We start from the raw sequence: 25,020 nt of genomic DNA, 5'->3' as shown, positions 1-25,020 counted from the left end.
AATGGAGAGAATGACTTCATGAGTGTATTCGACAACCCGTGTCGCACTAGTGTTAAATATGCGCATGCTCACTGATTGAACTCGAGTGAACTAAATAAAACATCTCGTGTTGTTTAATGTTTGTATAAATATGACTGGGAAAACAGTATATTTCCTGTATTTTTGGTCTAATTAGGACAAACAACTGATTAACAAACAATATCAAATAATGAATAGTAGATAATTTTATACAAGACCTCATAAAAAATGTTTTTTTTTTTTTTTTACAGTTATAACATGTATTTTATAGATCATTTATCCTTGCAAGTCAATACCTCCTCTTGTTGAATTAAAAAAAGTAAGTAATAACAATGTCTTCACATACATACATGTCAATAGTATGAAGTATAATATTGACGTGCCATCGTATTTGAAAAAGGGGGGGGGGCAAGCCAGAGAAAAAAATCCAAACTTCTATTTACTTGGAAGAAGGGGATGTAGGTCCCACTTCCTTCAGTACCAAATGTTATTCATACAAAACGACTAGATCCTTGATTGGCTTTATTGTAACAAAAAGAGGGAGGCTGTCGGTGGTCTCTCAATGAAGATTTTTTAAACATAAAGAGATGCTTAGAAAAAGAAGTGTGGGGAGCGCTGGCAACAGAAATAATAGAAATATCAAACCTTTACAGTTCCTTAGTATGGCTTTGTGCAGGGACAAAAATATATAGCTATAGTAGGAATGAATTAGTATATAGCATTAATTTGTTAGCGAGGACCTAAATTAATTTTTAAAAAGTTATACGGGATAATGTAAGCGCAGACATAATATTCTTTTTCAAAGGGGGGGGGGGGCGGCGGCACCAAATCTCACAAATGTTAAGTCTCAGAATTTTTTGACAAGCTAAAATAAATAAACAAAACAAACAAGTTATAAAAATTCAAAATTAATAAATAAAAATAAATTTATTACAAGAGATATGCGATTTTATCGGCATACCACCTGCAGTACTAGTATATCACATTTTTTTTTGGGGGGGGGTGGGGGGGGGGGTTCATATGTTTGGTTCATGTGATTCGGGGGCCTTAAGGCAGGTATTTAGGTGCATATCACAGAGTCCAGAAATTATTTGCGATTTTATTCTTCTTGAAAAGAATTTAGAATGTTTAATGGTTAACAATTTCCAAAACATTTAAATTTCAAAAATTTATAATCAACATAAGATTTTGGTTTTAGTGTAAGTCTAAGGGGATCTAGAGGTTAGGGCAATAATTATAGGCAGACAAAAAAAACTGGATAAATTTATTTATTTTAAAAAAAAAAGTGTAAAAAAACTGTCAATGATAAAACAACAGTAATTTTAAGAGGTTGATCTAAAAACCAAAAAAAAAAAAAATAAAAAGTGGGTGTCAAAATTGTATTGCAGACTTTTTTCATTGACGTTGTAAATTTTTAATACAAACACTGACATATTTATGCAGAAACTGTTTTTGCATTAACAATGCGATTTCACTTCCCGCAATTTTTTTTTTACCTGTTACTCCAGGTAAACTGAGGAGTATACTCGCGTAACACGGGTTGATCACCCGTGTCGAAGATGGTTGTTTTTTTTACAACTCTAGTGACTGTGTAACCCGTGTGTTTAATCAAATCCCCTAAGTACACAAAATATTTGGTAAAATCAAACATATTTCGACATCAGCCTATTTACTTGAAATCATAATTTAAAACCCCAATTCTTTTCAAAGCAGCAGCCCCTTTCCAGAAAGTACAAAATATGCAGAAACGATTAATATTTTAAAATTTTTTAAATTTCAACCAGGGTATGCCCTTGCAATATTAAAATTTTTTGACCTACATTCCGTGTACCTACTATTCATTCAAAATGAATGCATGGCAAAATGAAAACCATCTATCCTTTTTTTGTTCAATACAACAGAAGTAAAAAAAAGAATAAGATAGATTACACGATAGAACGTACTGGTTCCTGCCGACAAAGCAGGTAACAACATTGTCTTCGTTTGTAAGGCTCATTATATAAATTGCATTATGAAGAACTTGGATTTAATTCTACAAGTGGTAATCCTACTTATACAAAAACTTCTCTTTCTAAGGAAAAAATTCTTCAAAATCCCTTAAATATTTTAATATTCCACAGTCCAAATGAATCTGAACTACCTTTAGTTAGATATACCGTAAATCTGGAAATTTTTACGTCGAATTTTTGCGAATTTGGGTCAAAAAGCTGTTGATTTTACGTTTCAAATTTTTGGAATTGTCACTGGTGCTAAAAATAAAAATCACTGAAGATTTTCATATCAGGTTATGTTTCAAATTATATCACAGTAAGAATACCACCAGAAAACCCCAACGTGGCAAGATTTTCAAAATCGCTCCGAAACAATTTCGATAAAAATACAAAAGGATTTGCACTGGAAATAATTTCTAAATAAATTTAAAAAGAAACTTTCAGAGGTTGTGATGCCTTTTAACCTAAAGTATAATCCAAATGAAGAAAAAATATAACTAATCTCCTCAAAGTTTGGTTTTTTCTTACCTAAAATTTACACGCCGCGTTTACATTTGGAACTTTCTAGTAAATGCACTGAGTTTGAGTTATCGCCCGTGTTGATAGACGGTTAGATAAAATAACAGTTATCTCTTCATAGGCAAAATAATTAAAAAGGGGCATACCGCCTCAGTGCTTGTCAAACCATCGGACGATATTGCATATAATGAGGGCAATTTACAGTCACGGTTAATTAACTTGTAGTTACATATTAGACTAGATAGTGTAAACATTTTTTTTTAAAATCCCGGTGCTTACCGACCCCTATTCACTGAGTTAAACAAAAAAAGACACCAGTTCTCGGAAAAAAAATTCTTCACATGTTGATTTATTTTTAAGAAAAATATTTTTGCGAATGCAATGCACGCGCAAAATTGCTTTTATCTACAGAAAAATTTTCCAGATTTACGGTATTGGATTCCGAAATTTCATAAGAATCCTTACAAACAAAGATACATTGCAGGTTCCAGTAAATGTTCAACCAAGCCTCTTTCCTTACTTCTCACTAAAATATTGACAGTAGTGAAGGAAAAACTTAAGAGTACTGTAAACTATATATTCAAGAAGTGGTGTAAATCAATTAGAAAAATTTAAAGAATTTTGGACAATTTGAAATCACAAGACTTTACAAAAATCAACAGCAAAAAAACTTAGATTTTTCAACTTTATACACAACAATTCTCCACGAAAAATTAAAATCCAGGCTTTTGATAAATTGACAGCTGCTTTTTAAAAAAAAACAGTTCTCGTAAGTTTACTTACCTCGTCATTGGTCATTTGAAAAATTATTTTGTTAAAACAGATTCTGATTGCACACATAAGTACTCTGAAGTTGACATCAAGGATCTTAGTTCTGATTGACAATCTTGTGGTTTTTGGAGACCATATTTCCAACAATCTATTGGAATTCCCAGGGTACAAATTGCGTTTGTTATTGGCAGTTATTTTTATATTCATATGAAGCAGAATTTTGCAAATTTTTGTGAAAAGAAGAAAACACTTGCTTTGGCCTTCAACTCACTTTAGAATATAGACGTATTGTCAATTAATAATGATAATGTCCATTCCTAGTGATACGATATACCTGGTGAGCTTGAGATAAAAGATACTAGAGAACCCGACACTTCTGCTTCATACTTGGATATAATATTTTTAATGACCTAATGGTAATTAACAACCAAGCTATATGATAAACGTCATGACTTTAATTTTTCTATCGTCAATTTCCCTTACTTATGCAGCAATGTACCTCGCAGCATTGTTAAGGTTTGAATAAGGGGGGGGGGCTTAATTTATACCGGAAAAGTATATTATGACATCAAAAAAATATGACATTCATTTTTTCATAATTCGCGTAAATGAAGTAATTTGCAACCCTAAACAGTATTAACATAATAAACAACATTATAATGATCAATGCATTATAAAAAATTGCTAGTTAAATCCCTTGTAGCTGCTAAGCACTCGTCGCAATGAACTTTTTAACATGACGTCATACTTGTAAAAAATGACGTTCTTCATGTGCTGTGAGAGGCAAATTGAGAAATTGTTTATCACCGAAAAATGTGTTTTATAATTAAATGAAATATTATTTATGTCTTCTAATGCTTATAGGCAAGATCCCCGCAGTTTGTTTTTGCTAATTTTGTAAAAGTAAATAAAACACTTTCATGTTGATGAATAATGTCATTTATTAAAATGACGGTATAAATGTGAACAATTTAACAAACAAGAAGGAGATCAGATTCACAAGCTTTGATTAGCAGTTACGTAAAATATGATAATGTCTGATCCCCAAAACTGACTAGAAAAAGTATCTGTAAGACAAGACAATCAAAACATCATATGAAAAAGTTAGCAAAAAGATGGCACATCAAAACAAAATAGGCCAAGACAAGACAATCAAAACATCATATGAAAAAGTTAGCAAAAAGATGGCACATCAAAACAAAATAGGCCAAGGATAGTAGTGAAACAAAATACATGTACATAAAATTATATATATATATAAACAAATTAAATCAGGACCAATCAAATATATAATTTTACATGACACATTAATACCCATTTTAAGGGGTAGGAATGCAGGGGTGGAGGAGGGTCTTCAAAATAGACGTGCCTGATGTTAGCGTGGTCAGCATGCGGGTTATCACAATACAACTGAATGACTCCTGAGCTGACCACGTGACCTTACACCTATTATATGTAATCCATCAACCAAGGCGTGGATCTAAGAATTTTCACAATCTACCAAAATTAAACCTACCGGAAACCTCCAGCTAAGTTATCGCATTCAATACATAAATACAATTATTATTCTAAAAATTGTTGTTTTATGTATTCTTATGCTTATAGGCAAGCTCACCGCAGCTTGTTTTTGCTAATTTTGTATAAGTCAAATAAAACACTTTCATAGAGATGAATAATGTCATTTATTAAAATGACGGTATAAATGTGAACAATTTAACAAACAAGAAGGGGATCAGATTCACAAGCTTTGATTAGCAGTTACGTAAAATATGATAATGTCTGATCCCCAAAACTGACTAGAAAAAGTATCTGTAAGACAAGACAATCAAAACATCATATGAAAAAATTAGCAAAAAGATGGCACATCAAAACAAAATAGGCCACAAGATGTGACATGCATGTCACATCCATGTTAGATGTGACATGCAGATCACATCTGCGCCATCCAAGGTGAGCTTGCACACAATATGAATTATTCATGGAAGCAGTTAATCACTGGCCTCTCCATACATTGCATCTTAAAGTAATGAAATGAAAAATAATCGTATTATTATTTCATAATCACGGTTTACACGAATATGCCATATTTAGGGACCAGGCAAAATTTATCACAATGATGGGACCGGTACAAAAAAAATAATTCATTTAAAAAAAACACATGTCCCATGGTTTTCAGCTTGAAAAAAAATGTGTGTCCCATGTCTTGGGACTTTAAAAAAAAGTTACTGTCCCATGGATACATCTTGATGTTCATGAGGATTTTGCAACAAAAAATATCAAAAAGTACAATATATTTATATATTAAACATGTACTGGTATAACATGGGTACAAAGATATTTAAAGATGCTTTCAACCAACACTTTCATGATTCAAATGATTCTTTTTCAATAAACTATTCAGTCACTACACAATTAGTGAATCATATAAACTGCACGTATAAAAAAAAAAAAAAAGAAAATTACACTTTAGAATATTTCTGAAATTATAAGAAAAAAAAATATTTAAGCAAAACTCTATGTGAGACTGATAAAATTAATCATGTACATGTATTTAAAATATCATCGTATACATGTATGCACCCCAAATACTTTAAATTTTGTAAATTAATTGATGCCTCTTATTCATGCACACTAAAGATTTCCAATTGTTAGGTAATTTTATGCTGTGAGAATGATTCTGCCTTTTATACAAGTGAGATAGAAAAAAAAGTTATTTATAGTTAATAATACAATTTGTACCAGTAAACTAAAATATGCTTTGTGATGATGAAAATGAAATAAATAGTTTCAATATTCAAATCATTATATGATATGTTTTTATCTAAACCCAATCTTTAGAACTTCCTTAATTATTACAGTAAAGTGTAATCCTTTAGCCAAGATGGTTTCTTCACAGATCTTCTTGAGTTTGTAATGTTAACTTCAGTTCTGTTTTCTTCTCTCTCCCTTTCCTCTGTCTCATTTCCACTCTCCCCTGTATCGCTCTCACTTTCTTCACTATCATCACTCTCTTCACTCTCACTGTCATACGCTTCTATTACTAAATCTTCATCATCATCATCATCATCATCAGATATTTGGGGTAAAGTCAAAGATGATGCAATGTGTCTTTGTATGACTTGAACTTTTTCTGCTTTATAATGAAAACTTCCTAGTTTGTGATGAACAAGATATTTGTCCAAAGTTTGAACAGACTGTTTTTCAATCAGGTTTTGTTCAAACATTTGAATCCAATCGAAATCTGTGTAGGTTTTTTCTGCTCTTTCAATTCTATTCCTCCTGGACAATTGCAGTCTTTTGTCTTTTTGAAGCTTTAGAGATTCTAAGTGTTGAAGATATTGTTGAACACAGTCTTCATTCACAATATACTTTTTACTGAATTCTAAAACTGTGTCAGGTTTTGAACTTGAAATGTGGCCTTCAGAAAATAATTTTTTCAACTGAACTCGAGGCTGGTAATCATCGGTTGATCGGTTATCAACAGGTGTTTCTTGTATTGATTTATAATGGAAATTTGCTCCTGGAAAGGGTTTTGGAAAAGGCTTGATTGGAATTTCTCCAAATCCAGAATCCTTTGAATTAGTGCAAAAGACACATCTCTCACCGTCATCATCCAAACATGAATTTTTACGGTATTCCATGTAGAGCTCTCCAGATTCAAAATGAGAAGCAAGGAAATCATGAATTTTTTTGAAATATCCATGTCCTGGAATAGTCACCTTTGTTGACTTTGAGGCTTCTGTATATTTTTTCAGATATTCTGAATTCCAAAAAAAGCGCTCATCTGAAAAGTAGCATGTCTTATTTGAATATATTAAATATATGTAGCTAAAATTGTGTAATTGTTCAGTACATAAGTGTCTCTTTTATGATTTTTTAACATACAACATATATCATCAAAAGAAGTGTATCAGGAAAATATGGCATCACTATAACTCTCTTATTTACCTGGACGATCAGTTACATAGGCATGAAGAAAATCCCCAGCAGGGCCCTTTGCTTGATCTATGCGTACACAGACTTGCTCTGCAACATCCCATGCGTTCTTTTCAAGGGCTTTTTCCTTCCTCATTTCCAGATCAGAGGAACTAAGATTTTGGATTTCTTCATCCGATAATTCATCCAAAGGTTTGTGGGCATCCCATTTAAGAGTTGCTCCATCCACAAGGGCATCACCTGAAGATTAATCAAGCAAATATTTTAATGATTTAATGATTGTGGATATATAAAAACTCAAAGAGGAAATTTTTTATGTAATCTGATCAATTTCATAATGTAAATACCTATTGCACTATTAGTTCGCTCAGCTTCATTCTGAGCTGAATCGCCACTTGCACGATGTATTCTTACACGCCTTGCTGTATTATGGATGCGGCACATCTCTGCAAATCTTTTATGAGAATAAACAGAATAATGTTTAAGCAAATAATATAAATTTTCCATCATACCATTTCAAAAAACATTGTAAATTGTATAAAATTTTCCGTCATACCATTTCAAAAAACATTGTAACGTTCATGTAGCATTTTTTAATTTAGTATTTTCAATTTTATCAGGATTAATGGTTGAGATCTATTATGTCAACAAATTAAATTTTACAAATTCAACCTAGTGATGAGTGAAAATGCTTTTGTAAAAGAAGCATTTTATTCAAAAAACAAATGTACAATATGAATATGGATTGAACAGCAGGCCAAGGGCCTGTATTAGTTCTCCCCTTTTTGAGATCAAGGTACAATAAAATTACTGTAATTTTAAATTTCCACAAAACATGTAAAATAAATTGATATTGAGAGAATTATGAAAAATACATGATTGAAGAAGAATCATTTGAGAGTGCTCATGTGTAGGACACTACGTAGATATCATTCTACTTACTACAACCTTGAATTATTTAACTTTATATATGTGAATGTTTATTTTATTTATTTATTTTTTTATTTATTTATTTTTTGTAAACCATTAAGAGTATCTTCCAAATTGTAATATTTTAAAAATTTGTATCAGAAATTCAAAAAAATATAAAAAAACCCCCAAAATTTTCATAACAGCCCTTTCTCGAATTTTTGACCCAAAAGAGTGTATCCATTAATTCCTTGAAGTATGCGCTTTTCATGGGGGAATTGCCATATTTCTATTCCAGAAAGTATAAAGAAGATGTACACGGTGAAGGTTAAATTATTATGTTCCTAAGCGTTTTGAATTGAATGTAAAACCTAGATTATACTAAGTTCACCATGTAATATTGTGTAATTGAAAAGTCGGTTTTAAGTTAAGAATTTATTGTAAGTCCAAAAACCCCAAAATTTTACAAATATGATTTGGAACAAATTTCGTAGATAGACTACAAAACTGAATAACACAAGAATGTTCCTAATTTTTTACAAACTCACAAATCTTTTTTGACAACTCTGCCTACTTTATACTGACCGGCCAATTAAAATTAAGGATGGAAAATGTCATGAACATAGGGAATCTGTAAGACATTAATTTACCACACTGAAATTAGGTAGAGCAAAGCATAGCAAATTCAAAGAACGCAATCCTAGGATGTAACCATAAATTTGATAACAAGATTGAGTTAATAACATTGCTATGTCAGACAGGAAAGAGATGTAAAAATAAATACTGCCCCCAGTGCAAAAAATGCCTTTCCTAAATATCAAAAGAAAACGATTATCTTTCAACTACAGATGTCAAACAAGACCGAAAATTAATAGAATTTTCATAAAAGATATGTTGGAGAAAATTTTACATGGGGTTAATTAAAGCAAATTAATATTAAAAGTAAAGACCGCAGAAACGTACAATGTACAACATGAGCTAGAACTCCAAACAATGTCTAACATTATGCTGTCTATTAAAATTTTTTAAAATAATTTTATTATTATTATTATTATTATTATTGTATTCTAGCCTGGCAATGCTTAATTTCCGAAAAGGGACGCAAATTGAAAAACCTTTCATTTAATGTACTACCGTGCATGAGGTTGTACTAATTTATAAAAATAAATTAAACCAAATTTTTACCAGCTATATAGGGAACTTATTTGAATTTTTATGGGGGGGGGACTTCCTATATTATTTATTGCTCCGCCTGTAAATGTCTTATTTGAAACCAATTTGAATGATTTAGCTGGTATGAATGCTATGTGAACCAACGGTAGTGGATATCCTGGTTACACGGCTATTTGGGGCACACCGTAGAGCACTGCAGCAGTTTAGCTAGCAAACATATAATTTATACCGGCTGATCGCATGAAAGTTTTGGTAAAGTCAAATTGTATCTGGAATAACACTAGTAGACGGGCGGGTTTTGGACATTATCCACCGGTGGCGCGGTTTTATGTTTTGTTAGAAAAACAGCTCGCTAAGTCAATATTTGTTAAAAATTTAAAACCCTGTATCAATAACATTGATTCATGGCATCCGGCACAATTCTGCTGGGCTCTCTGGGCTATTAACAGTTAAAGCTACGCTTCCTCTTAACTCGGGCTGCTAGGATGTAGCAAATATGCACACTGGCAAATTCATCAAAAGGCATCTAACTTAAACATAAAAATTTATGAATACTTTTTAAGTCTAAGGTGTCTTTAAAGAAAGGACGCCAAAAACCAACAACTGAGTTGTAAACAAAGTGATACTCATTTCATTTATGCTCATAGAAAAACTAAATGTAACCCCTTTGAACAGAAAAGTAAATTTTTCCTGTATTACAATCATACTGATAATAATCGTTTAAATTTCCCCCGCTGAGAGGATTCGCTTTGACGAAATTCTTTTTTCCGGGATTTCCAAATTTTCAACAAACGAAATATTAAAGAATAAATCTATTAACTCCATAACCAAGATAAAAATGTCACATGTATGGAGATACACTTTTTGTAACACGTACTTTGTAACAACTAAGAACTATTGTGATACTCTTACTTAAAATTGCCAATGAACTGAAATGAAGTTGCCATTATTTTTAGATGTAATAGGGCATATATCTACCACTTATCGTGCCTGTCTCGGATAAGTGAGTTTATTTCAGTAACCCTATGTCCTTCCATTCCGGATATCTTAAGCCCTTACAGATATATAATCATATGTGCCTTTAGTCCTAACCTATAATCCGGAAAACATGGCTATTTACATGTACTAGTCTAAATTATTTTATCCTCTTCCTCTTTGATAAATCGAAAAAAGGGTAAGGTCATGGAAAATTTTGTGAAGTTGAATTGTTGCAATATTTTAATTTTCCAAATGAAATAAGGTTGATTTCATGGGTAATATCAAGGTTTGTAATTTCAAGCCAATTTAGACGCGTCGATGGTGTAATTTTACCTTGGATTTGGCCCGAGATTTTTTGCAAAGATCACGTGATGGAATTTAAAAAATGGTTTAATCTCATAATCTGAATTATAGATAACAGCAATAAAAAATATATGGGAGTCAAAGCATTTTTAACGTTAGTAATCATTTTTAGGAGAAAAAGTTAAACAATCCCCGATTCGTTTTTTTAGGGGGGGGGGGTGGGGGGGTAAAGGCAGAAATTTTAGTCAGGCATACAATTTGTCAAATCCGTTTTAAGTTTTGTTTTCCAATGTAATGAATTAAGAAGGTATTTACATATTTAGCCAACATTTAATAGTCTTTAAATGGCATTGTCTAATGAACTTCACGAAAATTTGGGTTTTTTCACTTATGCAGTAATCAAAGTACTGAAAGTACTAAGAGGATGTTTGTTAACATCATTGTTGTGAGTCATTTGCAGTTCGGTATCGTTTAATTTGCTTGCTGGTCTAGGAAAACAATTCAATAAAATGCATAAAGGCATACCAAAATATTTTATCAAAAAATTTTTGGGGGGAGGGGGTGTTACAACAATTGATTTTTCCCAAAAAAAAAAGGGGGGGGGAGAGTTGGTTCGAAATGAACATAATCAATGGTGTAACCCGGGGAATCCCCCTGATCAATTGTGGTATAAAAAATTACAACTTTAAAGTCAAATATATCTGATTATTTCTTTTAGGGTGAGCTAAAAAGGCTCTAACCAAGAGAGCTGTAAATTTTTTTATAATCCTTAAGTAAAACAGCAATAATTAATCATTCATTTGCGTTAGACTAGATATGCTGGGTTAAGCCAAAAGCAAGGAGTAAATTATATTTGTACAAGACGCACTAGGGTAAAAAGTTAATTTTTCTCAATCTTTATACTGTGGAGGTCCTTTAAAAAATGAAATTAAAATTCAAAAAAAAAAAAAAAAAATTTATATTGAGTTTTTTATAATTTTTGATAGGAATGACTGGGCCGCAAATTAAATCTTGTTTCCAAGCATTTAAATAGAAATATTAATAATTTCAATCTCTAATAGGATAAATTCTTTACCCTTAAATGTCCATCAAGTACATAATACTCTGACATTATATTAGAGCATTTCACTGTCAAAAAGGATTCCCCAGGAAATAGAAAATTCACTAAATATTGTATTAAATTAACAAAGATTAGGGGGGGAAAGCACATTTTAATTAAATAAAAGTTAAAATATAAGGAAATTATAATCATATGCTGTGGTGGAAAGATGAATGAAAACATATGAACTGTAATGACATTAAAAACAACATTTTTAATCAGTTTTTTTTTAAAACCCAGTACACTTGTAGTTTTAAATAAGAGGGAAATAATTCTTACCAAATTTTGGGTCATAAATTAAGACACTTTACAACCTTACATGCTAATTGTAATAAATGAGAGTTATGTTGAAATTAATGAAGGATTTAACCGAAACATCTTTAATGTAATTAGTTACACAAAGCTATAACATACTCCAGATTTATATCTCAGAATTTAACTAATTTCAACATTAAAGTAGTTGTACTTTACCAATCCATTGTATTTAAACATAAGTTGTTCATTCCCCACCAACTTATCTGAACTAGTTTGCATGTGTGACTGATCATATAAGATTAAGAGGCATTGTTAAAGGAAGTTCTAAAGTAACATTAACCAACTAAAAGGCCAATAAAAGACATGCCTTTGCTTGCTTTTGTCATACATTACAACCTGTTTAGAGTCATAACCTTCACAATGCAACTGCCAAAATTTAATGTAAAGTATTTTATATTGTAGATTATGCACCAAAACACAAAAATCAACAGATTATGTTTAGGCTGCATCAAAAAATTCCTTAATTTTTCATAATCAAAAAAACTCTAAAATAATTATATTGTGCCATTTTGTATTATAGGATTATATACAAGGTCACATAATTGAAAGGCACAAGTTTTATCATGATTATCAGATAAGTTTTACAAAGCAGTCTTTTGGACAGGGATCCCCCCATTTTAATAATATCAATACATCTAGAGTAAATGTGTACAAAAATAAAATAAATTTCCCTTTTTTAGTGCTAAGGCAAAAAAGAATTAGGTGTATCACTCTGTGTGTCAGCATACAGTGACCTACTTAAGTTAATCAAACTTGCAATACAAAAAATAATTTTCGCATGAATATAACGATATACCCAATTCCATATGCTCAACAATCTAAAGTAAACATAACAAAGGCATGTTAAAAATAACTTATACCGGATTCTTATAAGTTAGGTTTTTCCTTTTAATTACCAAATATGCTTTTCAAGGTTTAAACTTGATATAAATTACTATGACCATCATTTCTGAGAGGAAACTATTCTTTTCGAACAATATTTTGTTGGTCAACATTTTACAAAGCTTGTTTTTGTTTTAACTGAGTTTAATTGCCCGGTTGAAAAGATGAAACATAAATCCAAAATTTAGGTTCCTTTAACCCAAGCTTTATATGAGAGGTTGAATGGGAGGTTTGGCTAACCCCTTTTAACAGGAATTGCGGGCAGGTTTAGACAGTATTGGATAGTTTATAAAATATGTTTGTATTTTTGTAGGGTAAAAATTTAAAACTCCCCACTTTTTCTGAACAAAAAACACATTAGAATGCTACAGGGAGAAAAAGGTTATTAAATTTTGGAAAAATTGCGCTTTTCAAAAGCATATTGTGTAAACATTAATAAAAGAATATCCCCTTTAATCCCAAAAGTAAATTTTACCTTCTGGTATCAGAATAGCCAAATATCTGAATAGTGGGTTGCTCCATTTCTAGTCCAAATATAAGGCCTACAAGATGTTCCCTATTTTTACACTCTTTAATGGTATTCTATTTTTCCCTATTACTAATGATAGTTTGGTTCATAAATTGTGAAGTACTAAAAAAGGGTCTTCAGGTTTATAGATAGGTATATAAAGGAATCGGTTGGGAAGGGGGGGGGGGGATTAGGACACATACACATTGTTATTGTTAAAAGTTGTAAAAAGAAGCGTAATTAAACGAAGAGGTAAACCATACAGCATCTTGCCGTTCCAATTTTGGTTTGTCTAGTACAAAATCCTTTAAGACAACTATAAGCAACACTTGCATGCAAAGATAGTTATATTTTTCTAAGTTCTATAGAACTTTGTCACTCAAGGAAACTTGGTAAGAGGTGTTTTAATGATTTAAAAGCCATAAAAGAGTTACAGCCTTGCAGGTATTTCAAACAAGTTACCAATGGGAAAAAAACAGTGTGGTAAATATCAACAATGTTAGAGGAAATAGTAGTTGTTATATACGGACAAGTCATTGGCCCTTTTTTCTTTTGTAATCATTATTCTGTAAATGTTTTTTAATAGCAGGCCCTGGTCACGGTGACCATTTGCGTTGAGGTACTGCCGCCGTCACCATTCTTGGACCCCCTTGGTGGCGGTTCAGTTCCATGATTACTCGTATAGACACAGTATTCGTGGCCCTTGCAAGTGGCTATTCCGTCGCACCTCAACGCAATTGGACGAGTGCAACACATATTCTTACGCTCTTATTTTTTATTGACTTGATTGATATTTGAATTGATTGATTGATTTATAATTGATTGATTGACAAGTAATTGACTTGATTAATATTTGAATTGATTGATTGATTAATAATTGATTGATTGAATTTGATTGATTATTGCATTTGTGACGTTTTGCACTTGTGACCTACCCCTCATGATCCGCCCGATTTGGGTCGTCACATTTGTTGTATTGATTGTTGATATGGGGCAGCCCGTGGTAGCCCCAGCAAATTGATCACCGCGGCCAGAAGCGCCATATTAAACAAGCAAAATAACATCCATATTGTTTGTTTGATTTACAGGGGAAAAAATAATTTAAAACAAAACAGTGAAAATTGGATAACTTGACCCATATGCATACATATAAACTCCCACAAAACATGAAGATCAGCTAGGGTAAATCTAAACTAAATGAAATCCTGCTACATTAGACGCAAATGTCATAATGTAAACAATACATAACTGCCTCTTATTGGCATATATGTAAAATCTACAAGTATCTAGGAACAAACTCCTTTAACATAGGTATGCCAATGCATAACGAATTTAAGCCATTGATCTTGGTAAGTTTCATTTCTTCGACCACAGTCCATGTCGTGTTAACTTAAAAATTCTCCAAATCAAAAAATCTTACACGATATAAACTGTTACTGGTACAAAGAAACTCTTAGCCTTGACTTATTGTATAAATGTGGATAGGTACAAATAAATAATAACCCTAACTCCCCACAATAAGAACATATATCGGCCCTCTTTTATTGCTAAACACCGTGGGTAGGCACATTTAAACTTTGTACCAAAAACTCCCACACAATAAGTACATGTATGCGGCCTACTCTTTTCTATTGTCAAACACCGTGGGTAGGCACAGATAAACTTTGTACCAAAAACTCCCACACAATAAGTACATGTATGCGGCCTACTCTGTTATATTGTCAAACACAGTGGGTAGGGACAGATAAACTTTGTACCAAAAACTCCCACACAATAAGTACATATATGCGGCCTACCTTTCTATTGTCAAACCCGTGGGTAGGCACATTTAAACTTTTCCAAAAACTCCCACACAATAAGTACATGTAATTGCGGCCTACTTTTCTATTGTCAAACACTGTGGGTAGGCACAGATAAACTTTGTACCAAAAACTCCCCCACAATAAGTACATGTAATTCGGCCTCTTTCTTTTAAACAACGTGGGTAGGCACAGATAAACTTTACCCAAAATCCCACACAATAAGTACATGTATGCAGCCTACTCTGCACTATTGTTAAAAACCGTAGGTAGGGACAGATAAACTTTTACCAAAAACTCCCCCACAATAAGTAATATATGCGGGCCCCTCTTACTATTGCTAAACACCGTGGGTAGGCACAGATGGTTTTTTCCCAAAAACTCCCACACAATAAGTACATATATGCGGCCTACTCTTCTACAAACAAGTTAGGTTAAAAAATTTATACCCCTACAAGTCCACACATAAAACATTAGGCCGAAATTATTTCGATTCAATAATAAACAAACTTGTGAACTAAACAAAAAACTCTGTACCGTAGCTCCCTTTTTTCAAGATTATAAATTTGGGAAACGTTATATGGTAAATCTTAATCCGTATAACCGTGTCTAAATGAAAATTTTTACATAAGACCGAAACCACTGTCATTTGAAGTTAGAAGAACCGAACAAATGTACAAATTCTATAATTTCCACAGAAACACGAGCTAACAAAAACTTGCTGTGTAATTTTTAATAATTCAAAAATATTAAATGGCTTGACTTTAAAATTAATCCTTGCTTTTAATAACAGAATTTGCTGACAAGCTTTATCTATATAATCTTTCCTATTCATCTTTAAAACATACGCAACACGTTGTGCAATAAAATGATTAAGAATACAATACTGGCCTTATCTGCATTCCTATACAACGAAACCACGTCCGCATTGGCTGGTCGTGCAAGGGGGTGGACAGATGTACACCAAATCGACTTGATAGCTCAGGTTCATCCTGAAACCTCTGTGGCCCCAAAAGGGGAACCCTGACAAAAGTCATGATCTCCAGCTGCGTATTTGTTTTCCATCAACGCCATCCTGCAGATACTGCCTTTGATGAAATTATCACAACTTCTCGCCAAACAAATCCTGTTCCATTGATTAAAATTTTTCAGTTTTAGTCGTTTAGTTTAACAAACAACAAAAATCAGAAATCACGCGCATTATATGGGTATATGGAAATCTCTGTCCTTTAATGAACGAACGAATAGTTCAAAACACAACACAAAGTTAATAAAGTCCAATCATCGAAAAATATACTCCACATGACTCCACATGGGCATTGCAAAAATCACATGTGAATAATACGCACGTCTATCACAAATTGTGGGGAACACCCTGGTTAAGTAAACAAAAAAATAATCTCAAAAAGCACAAATCTAGCAAATTTGACAATAATCAACAAATGATGGAATAAAAAGCACTTCTCTTGGCTGACTATAACGATCACAAAAAATTGTGATTTCTTCAAAAAAGACGTGCTTCATGTTAGCGGTGGTAAGCGCGCGAGGGGAATGACTGCTGAGCTAACCACGTGACCTTACACAATCCCTGGCAAGGCGTGGATCTGAAATTTTACAATTTACCAACGTAAATGTTTCTGGAAACCTCCAACAAATTATCGCATTAAATACACAAATACAATTATTATTCTAATAATTGTCGTTTTACATATTTTTAAAAACTGTAAAATCACATATTTTGTGGGGTAATTTTGTTGTTGAAGGAAAAAATGCTGGTTGGGGGATTTTATTTTGTTGGTGAAGACCTTTTTAGTAGTTGTGCATAAGAAAATTTACATTTCGTGGTGGTCATGAAATTTTTTTCTACCACGAAAACAACGAAAATTTAACCCCCACGAAAATTTGTGATTTCACAGTAGTATTAATCCCAAAGGGATAGCCTTTGTTTATGCAATTGTTAATTAACTATAAAGAGAATGTATTCTATTAAATTTGTCGTGTTTTATGTACAGGTTACGTAAATTTTAAACGAAATGCCTCAAAAAATCGTACTTTTCCCAAAGGGGATACACTGAAAGATCTGAACCATTTTTTTAAAAAAAGATAAAGGATATATTCCTTTAAATTGAAAAGTGCTGCTGCTTTCTTTAAATCCAGGACATGATTTATAAGTACACAAAATATTTGGTAAAATTATAACATATTTCGACATTGGCCTATTTACTTTAAAATTTTAAATATTAAAACGCGATTTTTATTCAAAGCAGCAGCACTTTTTTTAAAAATACAAAGTACGAGAAACAATTTATAGCTTAATTTTTAATTTCAATTGGGTATGCCATTGCGATTTGAAATTTGTTATTGACCTACATTCCGTGTACCTCTTGCGTTTATCACGTGACTGTCCATTGATGGGACCAAACTCTACACAGTCAATATGTTTTACTATGCTATTTCCATAAGTATTTTTGTTTTTGTGATAATAGAATTGCTGTATAAAAATAAATTCAATTTTAAAAATTTCCCGTTTTTTCACTTTTTTTTTCTGTTGATTTCTCTTAGTAAGACTTAACAGTGCTGCGCTTCATCACCTGCATACGGAGTATTTATATTCAGTTGATTCGATACCCAAGAGCATGCGTTACGTATGAACAATTTTTTAAACGAGGTAAATTATTGACAAGCAAGTTGATGAAACAAGAATATCAACAGTCTGTTTAAAGTCATCATTTTTTAAATTTATCGTCGATACAATGACCATGTCAGCAAATCAATTCATCATGGAATGAAATGCTGACTGACGTTTTTATAGCAATTGTTAGTCCATTTTTTTATACACGATTTAAGGGTTTTTTTGTTTTTCCTGATTTGACAACGAGCACACGGCGGGGGGGGCGTGGGGATGTTTCCCCCTCCATCACCTAAACCAACCTCTGATTTTGGAGGTCCGTGTTTGCTCTGCTCTTATTTTGTATATTTTTTAATGGACGTTGAGATTGAATATTTCGTTATTTCCATATCCTTCTTTCTCCTCCATGTATATTACACTAAAAGGATTTGTACGCCTTTATCACTCATATTTTTTTCTATACGAATTAAAAGAGTTTATTGCCAACTAAACTTTCATTGACTAATTCTATTTTCATGAATTCTCTTTTTTAAAAAAACGTCTGTAAAATTTTAAAAATCCCATGATTTGGTTAAGGGACCAAACGATAAATCATTGTTGTTTACCATAAGGCCGATAGCGTACATAAATGTTATGCTTGGTGTTTAACTTGGATAGTTAGGAGAAATTTTCATTTTGTAAAAAAAAATAATTACAAATGCTCCTGACTTGAGACTGTGTTTCTGCTTTTGTTCTTTGTTGAATTAAAATTTATGATTTCTGGCGGGATAACAACTGTGTATTTGCCACAAAAAATGTGAACTCTTTCTTGCTTTTTATGCTGTGCTCGGTTTTTTCAAAATCATTGAAGGGTAGAAGAGGGATTTGTTGTCCCTATCTTTCATTTCGGAGTAAGAATTAAAAACAACTATTTTTACAAACTCATTTAACAAATACGGTGTGTGTAACATTGAAAACAATTAATGGGCATAGGTGTCCTTGAAACAAGGCTTAAAAATGAAGAATGGAAAATAAAAAAAAAATTAACCAATCCCTTTAAATTTAAAAGAGTCATTATCTTAAGCAAAAGTAGCTCATATGGATAATTAAGAACGATGCTTTCATTGGTTTACCAATTCTAAAGAAATTGCTTAAAAAGTTGTAATATGTCATATCCCAAAAATATATATGCAAAATAAATAAATAAATAAATATGTATGGTTTTTTTCACATTTCATGTAAAATACAACTGCAATATGCGTACTTTCCTGTGCACATGTTTTGAAGTTTGCACGATTTTAAATACGCAAAATCACTGATTGCGTAAAAATCAAAATACTGTATTTAAAATCCCAATACTAGAAAAATGTTTTTGACCAAATATAAACCGAACGAGTGGATAATGAGCGGATGTTTGATTGTTGATAATACAATGATGAAAACGTAAAATATGCTTACTATATTTTTATTTAAAAAAAAAATATAATAAAAGTAATTAACTTTGTCTGATGTCTACAGCTTATTTTTCGAAAAAAACAATTATGGTTAAAAATGCTGGGGAAATTTAATTTTTTTACCTTATTTTCAATCCCGTGAAGAGTGATCAACAGAGTAAGTTTATTTCCCAGTAAAAAACGCATAATTAGAGAGAACCGCGTCCCCCCTTAATTTTTCTATTTTTTATTCCCCTAAAGTCTTTTTAAGATTTATCTTAATAGAGACGCATAGAAGATGCTTTTAGCTCTTTTTTTTTACACCCGCAAAGGTTTCAGATGGTGTAGTTTCTTAAAGAAAGATTAAGTTCTCACATTACACCTATGCCAAATATTGTGATTTATATGTAATTAAAGTTATATGTAACACCAATGGGTTTGCAATCGTGCTTCTATGATAATAATAGGAAAAACCCTAAATGACTCTAGCGATAATTACGTTTTTCCCATTTTGTAAGCAGCAAATAACACTAACGAATTGTATATTCAATATATTCCTATAACTGTATATTCAAGAGGTCCATGGATACTTCACAAACAATTCTTGACGCAACATCAAAAGACATATACAAGAAATCTACATTGATACCTTATACCAATTTGAAACTAATTCACACATGTATAGCCATTATTCCTCCGTTATAATATATATATATATATATATATATATATATATATATATATATATATATATATATATAAAAACCAATAAATAGTCTCAGTGGTCGGAATTAAATACTTAAAATGAAAAAGAAAAACACGAAAAACTCCAGTAAAGCTTTACGCCTTTCATTCTATTTTAGAAGCTTTTCAAAATCTTTTGTAGAAGATAAATGAAAGGCCTAAAACTTTTCTGGAGTTTTTTTTGTTTCTTTTTCATTTTAAGTATATATATATATATATATATATATATATATATATATATATATATATATATATATATATATATATATATATATATGTACCCATGCAAATTTAGAGGTAGATGTACAAAATTTGGCAGTGAAAACATTTGTTATAATTCTAAACAAACCTAAATGGTCATCTTTTTTTAATTCACAAAATTTTTCTCAGATAAATGATATAAAAAACATCAAGTATGTATTTAATAAATTTTATTGTGGCATAATTGGGCACGGGTTTTATCCCAAAACACAAATTATGAAAAGCTATTGGTGTCTCTGACAACACAACAAAGCAAATATTACATATTAAATATTCAAACTCAGGTTCAAAGTTCAAAGGTCAAAGTTCACAAACACCATATCAGAAAGTGGTAAAAGCCTTACCCTGGGAGGTGCAGAGGTAAGCACTTATTTATGTATATCAAAACCAAAGTTTACTTTTCAACTTTCATGAGTTACATGACTGCTATAAGGTGTTACTTAGTGCCGCTCGTTTACGCACATCTCAGCTGGATAGAAACGGACAGCCGTACAGATTCTATAAATTCACATTATTGGGAATGTCTGGGGAAGAGGAAAATTATTGGTCCCGGAAATGATGCATGACTTGCTCTTGGAATGAATCACTTCCATATAAATGGCTGTTCCTCACATCACTTTCACAATAAATTTCTTGAACGTCCAGAATGCTGGATCCCTGAGATACTAGTGGTTCATTTCCCTTTGGGAATGGCTGTTCCCTAAGGTCCTGGTTTCATCCCGTAAGTCCTGTCATGTTTAGCTTGATATTCACTGTGTCTTCGTCTAAAGTATTAAAAAACCAGAAAAAGCAGTATTATTCTAAATGGGTGAGGTGGGTGGGTGTTTCAAATTAATAATACACAATAACAAGCTGGAAAATTTTTACCGACCCAAGATGATGATGGAATATTGAAAAAGGAAGGGGAACCAAAGCGCCCTCAGTTGTTTTTTTAAAAAAGGGGGAAAAATCAACTAAAATATTTCAAAAAGATAATCACTAGGAATAATACCGAGATTTAAGTAAAGCATTTAAATATGCACTTCCTTTGATAAAAGCAGCTAATTCAAGTAATTACTTTGAATATTATTTAGATAACTTAAAAAAAATATGTATTTAATAAAATTTTTTGTGGCATAATTGGGCACGGCTGTTTATCCAGAGACACAAATTATGAAAAGCTATTGGTGTCTCTGACAACAAACAAACAAATATTACATATTAAATATTCAAACTCAGGTTCAAAGTTCAAAATTCACAAACACCATATCAGAAAGTGGTAAAAGCCTTGACCCTGGGATGCAAGGTAAGCCTTATTTATGTATATCTAAATCCAAAGTTTACTTTTCAACTTTCATGAGTTACATGACTGCATATAAGGATAGTTACTTAGTGCCGCTCGTTTACGCCACAAGTTCCCAACCACAAATTTTGTGGTGGGAACCGCCACCCTATGGGTGGGGGGAGAGCGCAGAGGGGGGCCATCCCAAGCCAATACCTACCGTGATTGATGAAATTTATTTCTGTAAAATTAAATCTAACCCAAATTATACATGGATTAGATGTAATGACCCTAATAAAATAGTATCTAAGACTTTGGTGATGAGTTGATCAAAGAAACATGTATGCAAGTCTATCACTACACATGTAGAAACCAGGAATATATAAGCAAAATATATAAAGGAGAAACAGCTTAAATATTGAAAATCTATTTTATATCTGGGTTAAAAAGGGAAAATGTACTAATCTTATTACTGGAAATATTATAACCTATTTTTGGGAAAACCATGTACATGTATATCAAACTAAACATATGGTGGGGGAAAAAAAACTTTATCCAACTTGGATAAGTGTACATGTATAACCATACACGGAGAACATTTTATTGAACAAGTACCCTTTGAATTTCTTTGGGTATCGTAGGATATGTGCTTAGAGAAAACATTCCCAAATGCCTTTAAAATTGCCTCAAGCCCTTTATATATTGATTGGTGCAATGGGACATTGTGTTGAAATTTAGAATAAAAACAAGGGCCTACCAAAAGGTACAAAATGTTAAAATATGACCTACAAATGAGTAAAATTTACTAACACGGTCAATATAACACTGATAGAATTAATAAAAATCTAAACTTCAAAGAAGGTTTATTGTGTTTAACAAACTAAGTTACAATTTTGGTTAAAGTATACTGGTTAGCAAACATGGCACAATACAATTGATTTAGAAAAAATGTTTTAATACACCATATAATGCTAGCTAGCCTAGGACACCCTACCACTAATATTAAGAGTTGGGAAATATGCCACACTTCCAGCAAGAAAGTAAATAATGTTAAATTAAATGGTTTGGAAATAAAGTCCAATCAATGACCAGTTGGAGCCATAAAGATTAATACATGTACTCAAGCATTTTTGTGATTTATTCAAGGTTTTGCCAAAAAATTAATTCCAATAAATAATTGTAGACTTTGTGAACCTGTGATTTTCATTTTTGCTGATTAAATTATATATTCTTGTAGTATATGAAATTAAAAATTGTAAATATTTGTACAAAACATAATAAATTGTAAAAATATTTGTTTTCTAAATAAATTAAATGATAATCAGTACATTAAGTCTGATTGTATGATTTAAAGTATGTGTTAAGTTTCATTTTCATAAAAATTGAAAAATAATTAGAAAAGAACATGTAAAAGCTACAATGAAATAGGTGCAGATCTAGAGTTTTGTAGTGTTACATTTTGAATGTTTAGTGTATACAAAGGATGGAATCAATTATGCATATACATATACAGACATGCAGCTACATGCAGGATGATCAGTACTTTAATTTTATTTTTCATTTGATCATGCAGTTTGTATAATGTAAATTAAGGGCTATAATTCAAATATAAGGGCAATGGGCCATTTTTGTAAAAATTTGTTGTGTATGTTTTAATTTGTGTATTAAATTAAGGGCTGTGTGAATTCACATACACCAAGGGCAATGGGCAGCCAGCAATGAGCATGCTCCAAATCAAATTGAAAATCAACAAAACATATTTAAAATATTAAACATATTGTATCTACAGGTCATTATTAAAATGTAAAAAAAACATTTGTATTTTAGTGTATGTTAATTAAGGGCTGTGTGAATTCAAATACAACAAGGGCAATGGGAGCCAAGACAAGACATGCCCCAAATCAAATATTCAAACAACACATATTCACATTATTCAACATAATTTATAAGCTACACATACAATAATGTATTGTAGCTGGGAGTTTTATCAGGTTTTAATGCATTGCATATGCTTAATGCATGTAAATTAAGGGTTATGAATTCAAATACAAAAAGGGCAATGGGCAGCCAAGACAAGTGCATGCCCCAAATAAAAAACAAAGACATATTCACAAGTTGACAACATTCAGCATATTTATAAGCTACACATACAATAATGTAGCTGGGAGTTATGATAGGTTTTTAAAGCATTGTGTTTGCTTAAGGGCTGTAAGGATTAAAATACAACAAGGGCAATGGGCAGCCAACAAGAGCATGCCCCAAATCAAATATTCAAACAACATCATAAGCTACACATACAACAATGTAGCTGGGAGTTATGATCATTTTTTTTTTTTTTTTTAATTTTTTTTTTTGTAGGTTTTTAAAGCATTGTGTATGCTTAATGTATGTAAATTAAAGGGTTAGGATTTAAAAAACAACAAGGGCAATGGGCAGCCAAGACAAGAGCATGCCCCAAATCAAATATTCAAACAACATCAAACAACACATATTCACAATATTCAACATAATTCATAAGCTACACATACAACAATGTAGCTGGGAGTTATGATCTTTTTTTTATGTGTGTGTATATGTTTCATGATGCAAGATGTAAGTGTAAAATGCTCTGTGTGAGTAACTGTCTTATAAATTTATAAAAAATTGTTAAAGGACAATGGGCTTTATTTTTGGAGGATTAATGTATTTAAATTGATTTAGTGAAAAGGCTATTATAAAACTTGTGCAATTTGCAACCTATAGATGTATGCATGTTAGAACATTCATGAATGGTTAAAAAATTAAACATTTTGCCAACAAAGGAATCAGTAATAGATTTTAATAACATGAATTGAAATTGTCCATTTTTTTAAACTGTTTAGGCCGTCTTTACAGTCTAGCACATCAGAGTTGCATTAAAAGTATGATTAGGTTTCCTTAGGAACAGGTCACCAGGCAAATTGAGCTTTTATTGACAAAAATGCTGTTTTAAACAAAATTTATTGTTTGGGCCAAAATTTTTTTCATAAACATAGCTCCTAGCCTGTTACAACTGATCTCTAACCCCTTCTTAGAAATAAAGGTAAAACACTGTTGGTGCCCAAATGAAGACACTACCTATAAATTTAAAGAGAGGTTAAAAGGAGATATAGCAGAAAAAAAAGTTTTTACACTAAGTTAAAAAAAACCCCACACCAGAAATTATCATAAGCTTTGATTAGATGTGTTCAAGATTTCTACGTGGGGAAACCCCTTTGGGAAACGGGTATAAATTTATCTGGCTAGAATTTTATAAAACCATCCAAAATATTTAAAAGAGAAAAATTTCTAATTGTATTTAGAATGTACCTTATTTTTATCTCGGGCGGTAGGAGCACGGTTATTTCAACACTGCTGAGAACCATGTCAATTGTTAATTATGGTAATTTAATGATATAATCCCAAAGTTACCTATTTTTTTTTAAAAAAAAAATAGGTAAGTAACAAGTAATTTAAACTTCCCATGTCAGTGCTTCACAAGAAGTATTCTATAT

The 25,020-nt window shown here is 31.7% G+C and overlaps 1 protein-coding gene across 1 annotated transcript; it reads right to left on the bottom strand.

Moving 5' to 3' along the window:
• Positions 1–5,399: 5,399 nt before the first annotated feature.
• Positions 5,400–14,158, bottom strand: LOC134278232 (uncharacterized). The gene is made up of 5 exons (XM_062760550.1): positions 14,026–14,158; positions 13,370–13,436; positions 7,583–7,689; positions 7,248–7,475; positions 5,400–7,083 (listed from the first exon to the last, which is right to left on the bottom strand). Exons 1-5 carry the CDS (start codon positions 14,156–14,158, stop codon positions 6,152–6,154), a joined length of 1,467 nt encoding a protein of 488 aa, XP_062616534.1. The 3' UTR covers positions 5,400–6,151.
• Positions 14,159–25,020: the final 10,862 nt, after the last annotated feature.

This window comes from Saccostrea cucullata, unplaced genomic scaffold (genome assembly GCF_032062105.1).
Source record: "Saccostrea cucullata isolate Sc308-1 unplaced genomic scaffold, CSIRO_AGI_Scuc_v1 ctg19679, whole genome shotgun sequence".
In the NCBI taxonomy this organism is placed as follows: Eukaryota; Metazoa; Mollusca; class Bivalvia; order Ostreida; family Ostreidae; genus Saccostrea; species Saccostrea cuccullata.
This window is presented reverse-complemented; position numbering and strand designations above follow the sequence as displayed.

Coding starts and splice junctions, on each gene's coding strand:
- LOC134278232 (XM_062760550.1), bottom strand. CDS start 14,158: ATGTGTTGCACTCGTCCAATTGCGTTGAGGTGCGACGGAATAGCCACT. Junction 7,476..7,582: donor GCGAACTAATAGTGCAATAG/GTATTTACATTA, acceptor ATTAATCTTCAG/GTGATGCCCTTGTGGATGGA. Junction 7,084..7,247: donor CTATGTAACTGATCGTCCAG/GTAAATAAGAGA, acceptor GCTACTTTTCAG/ATGAGCGCTTTTTTTGGAAT.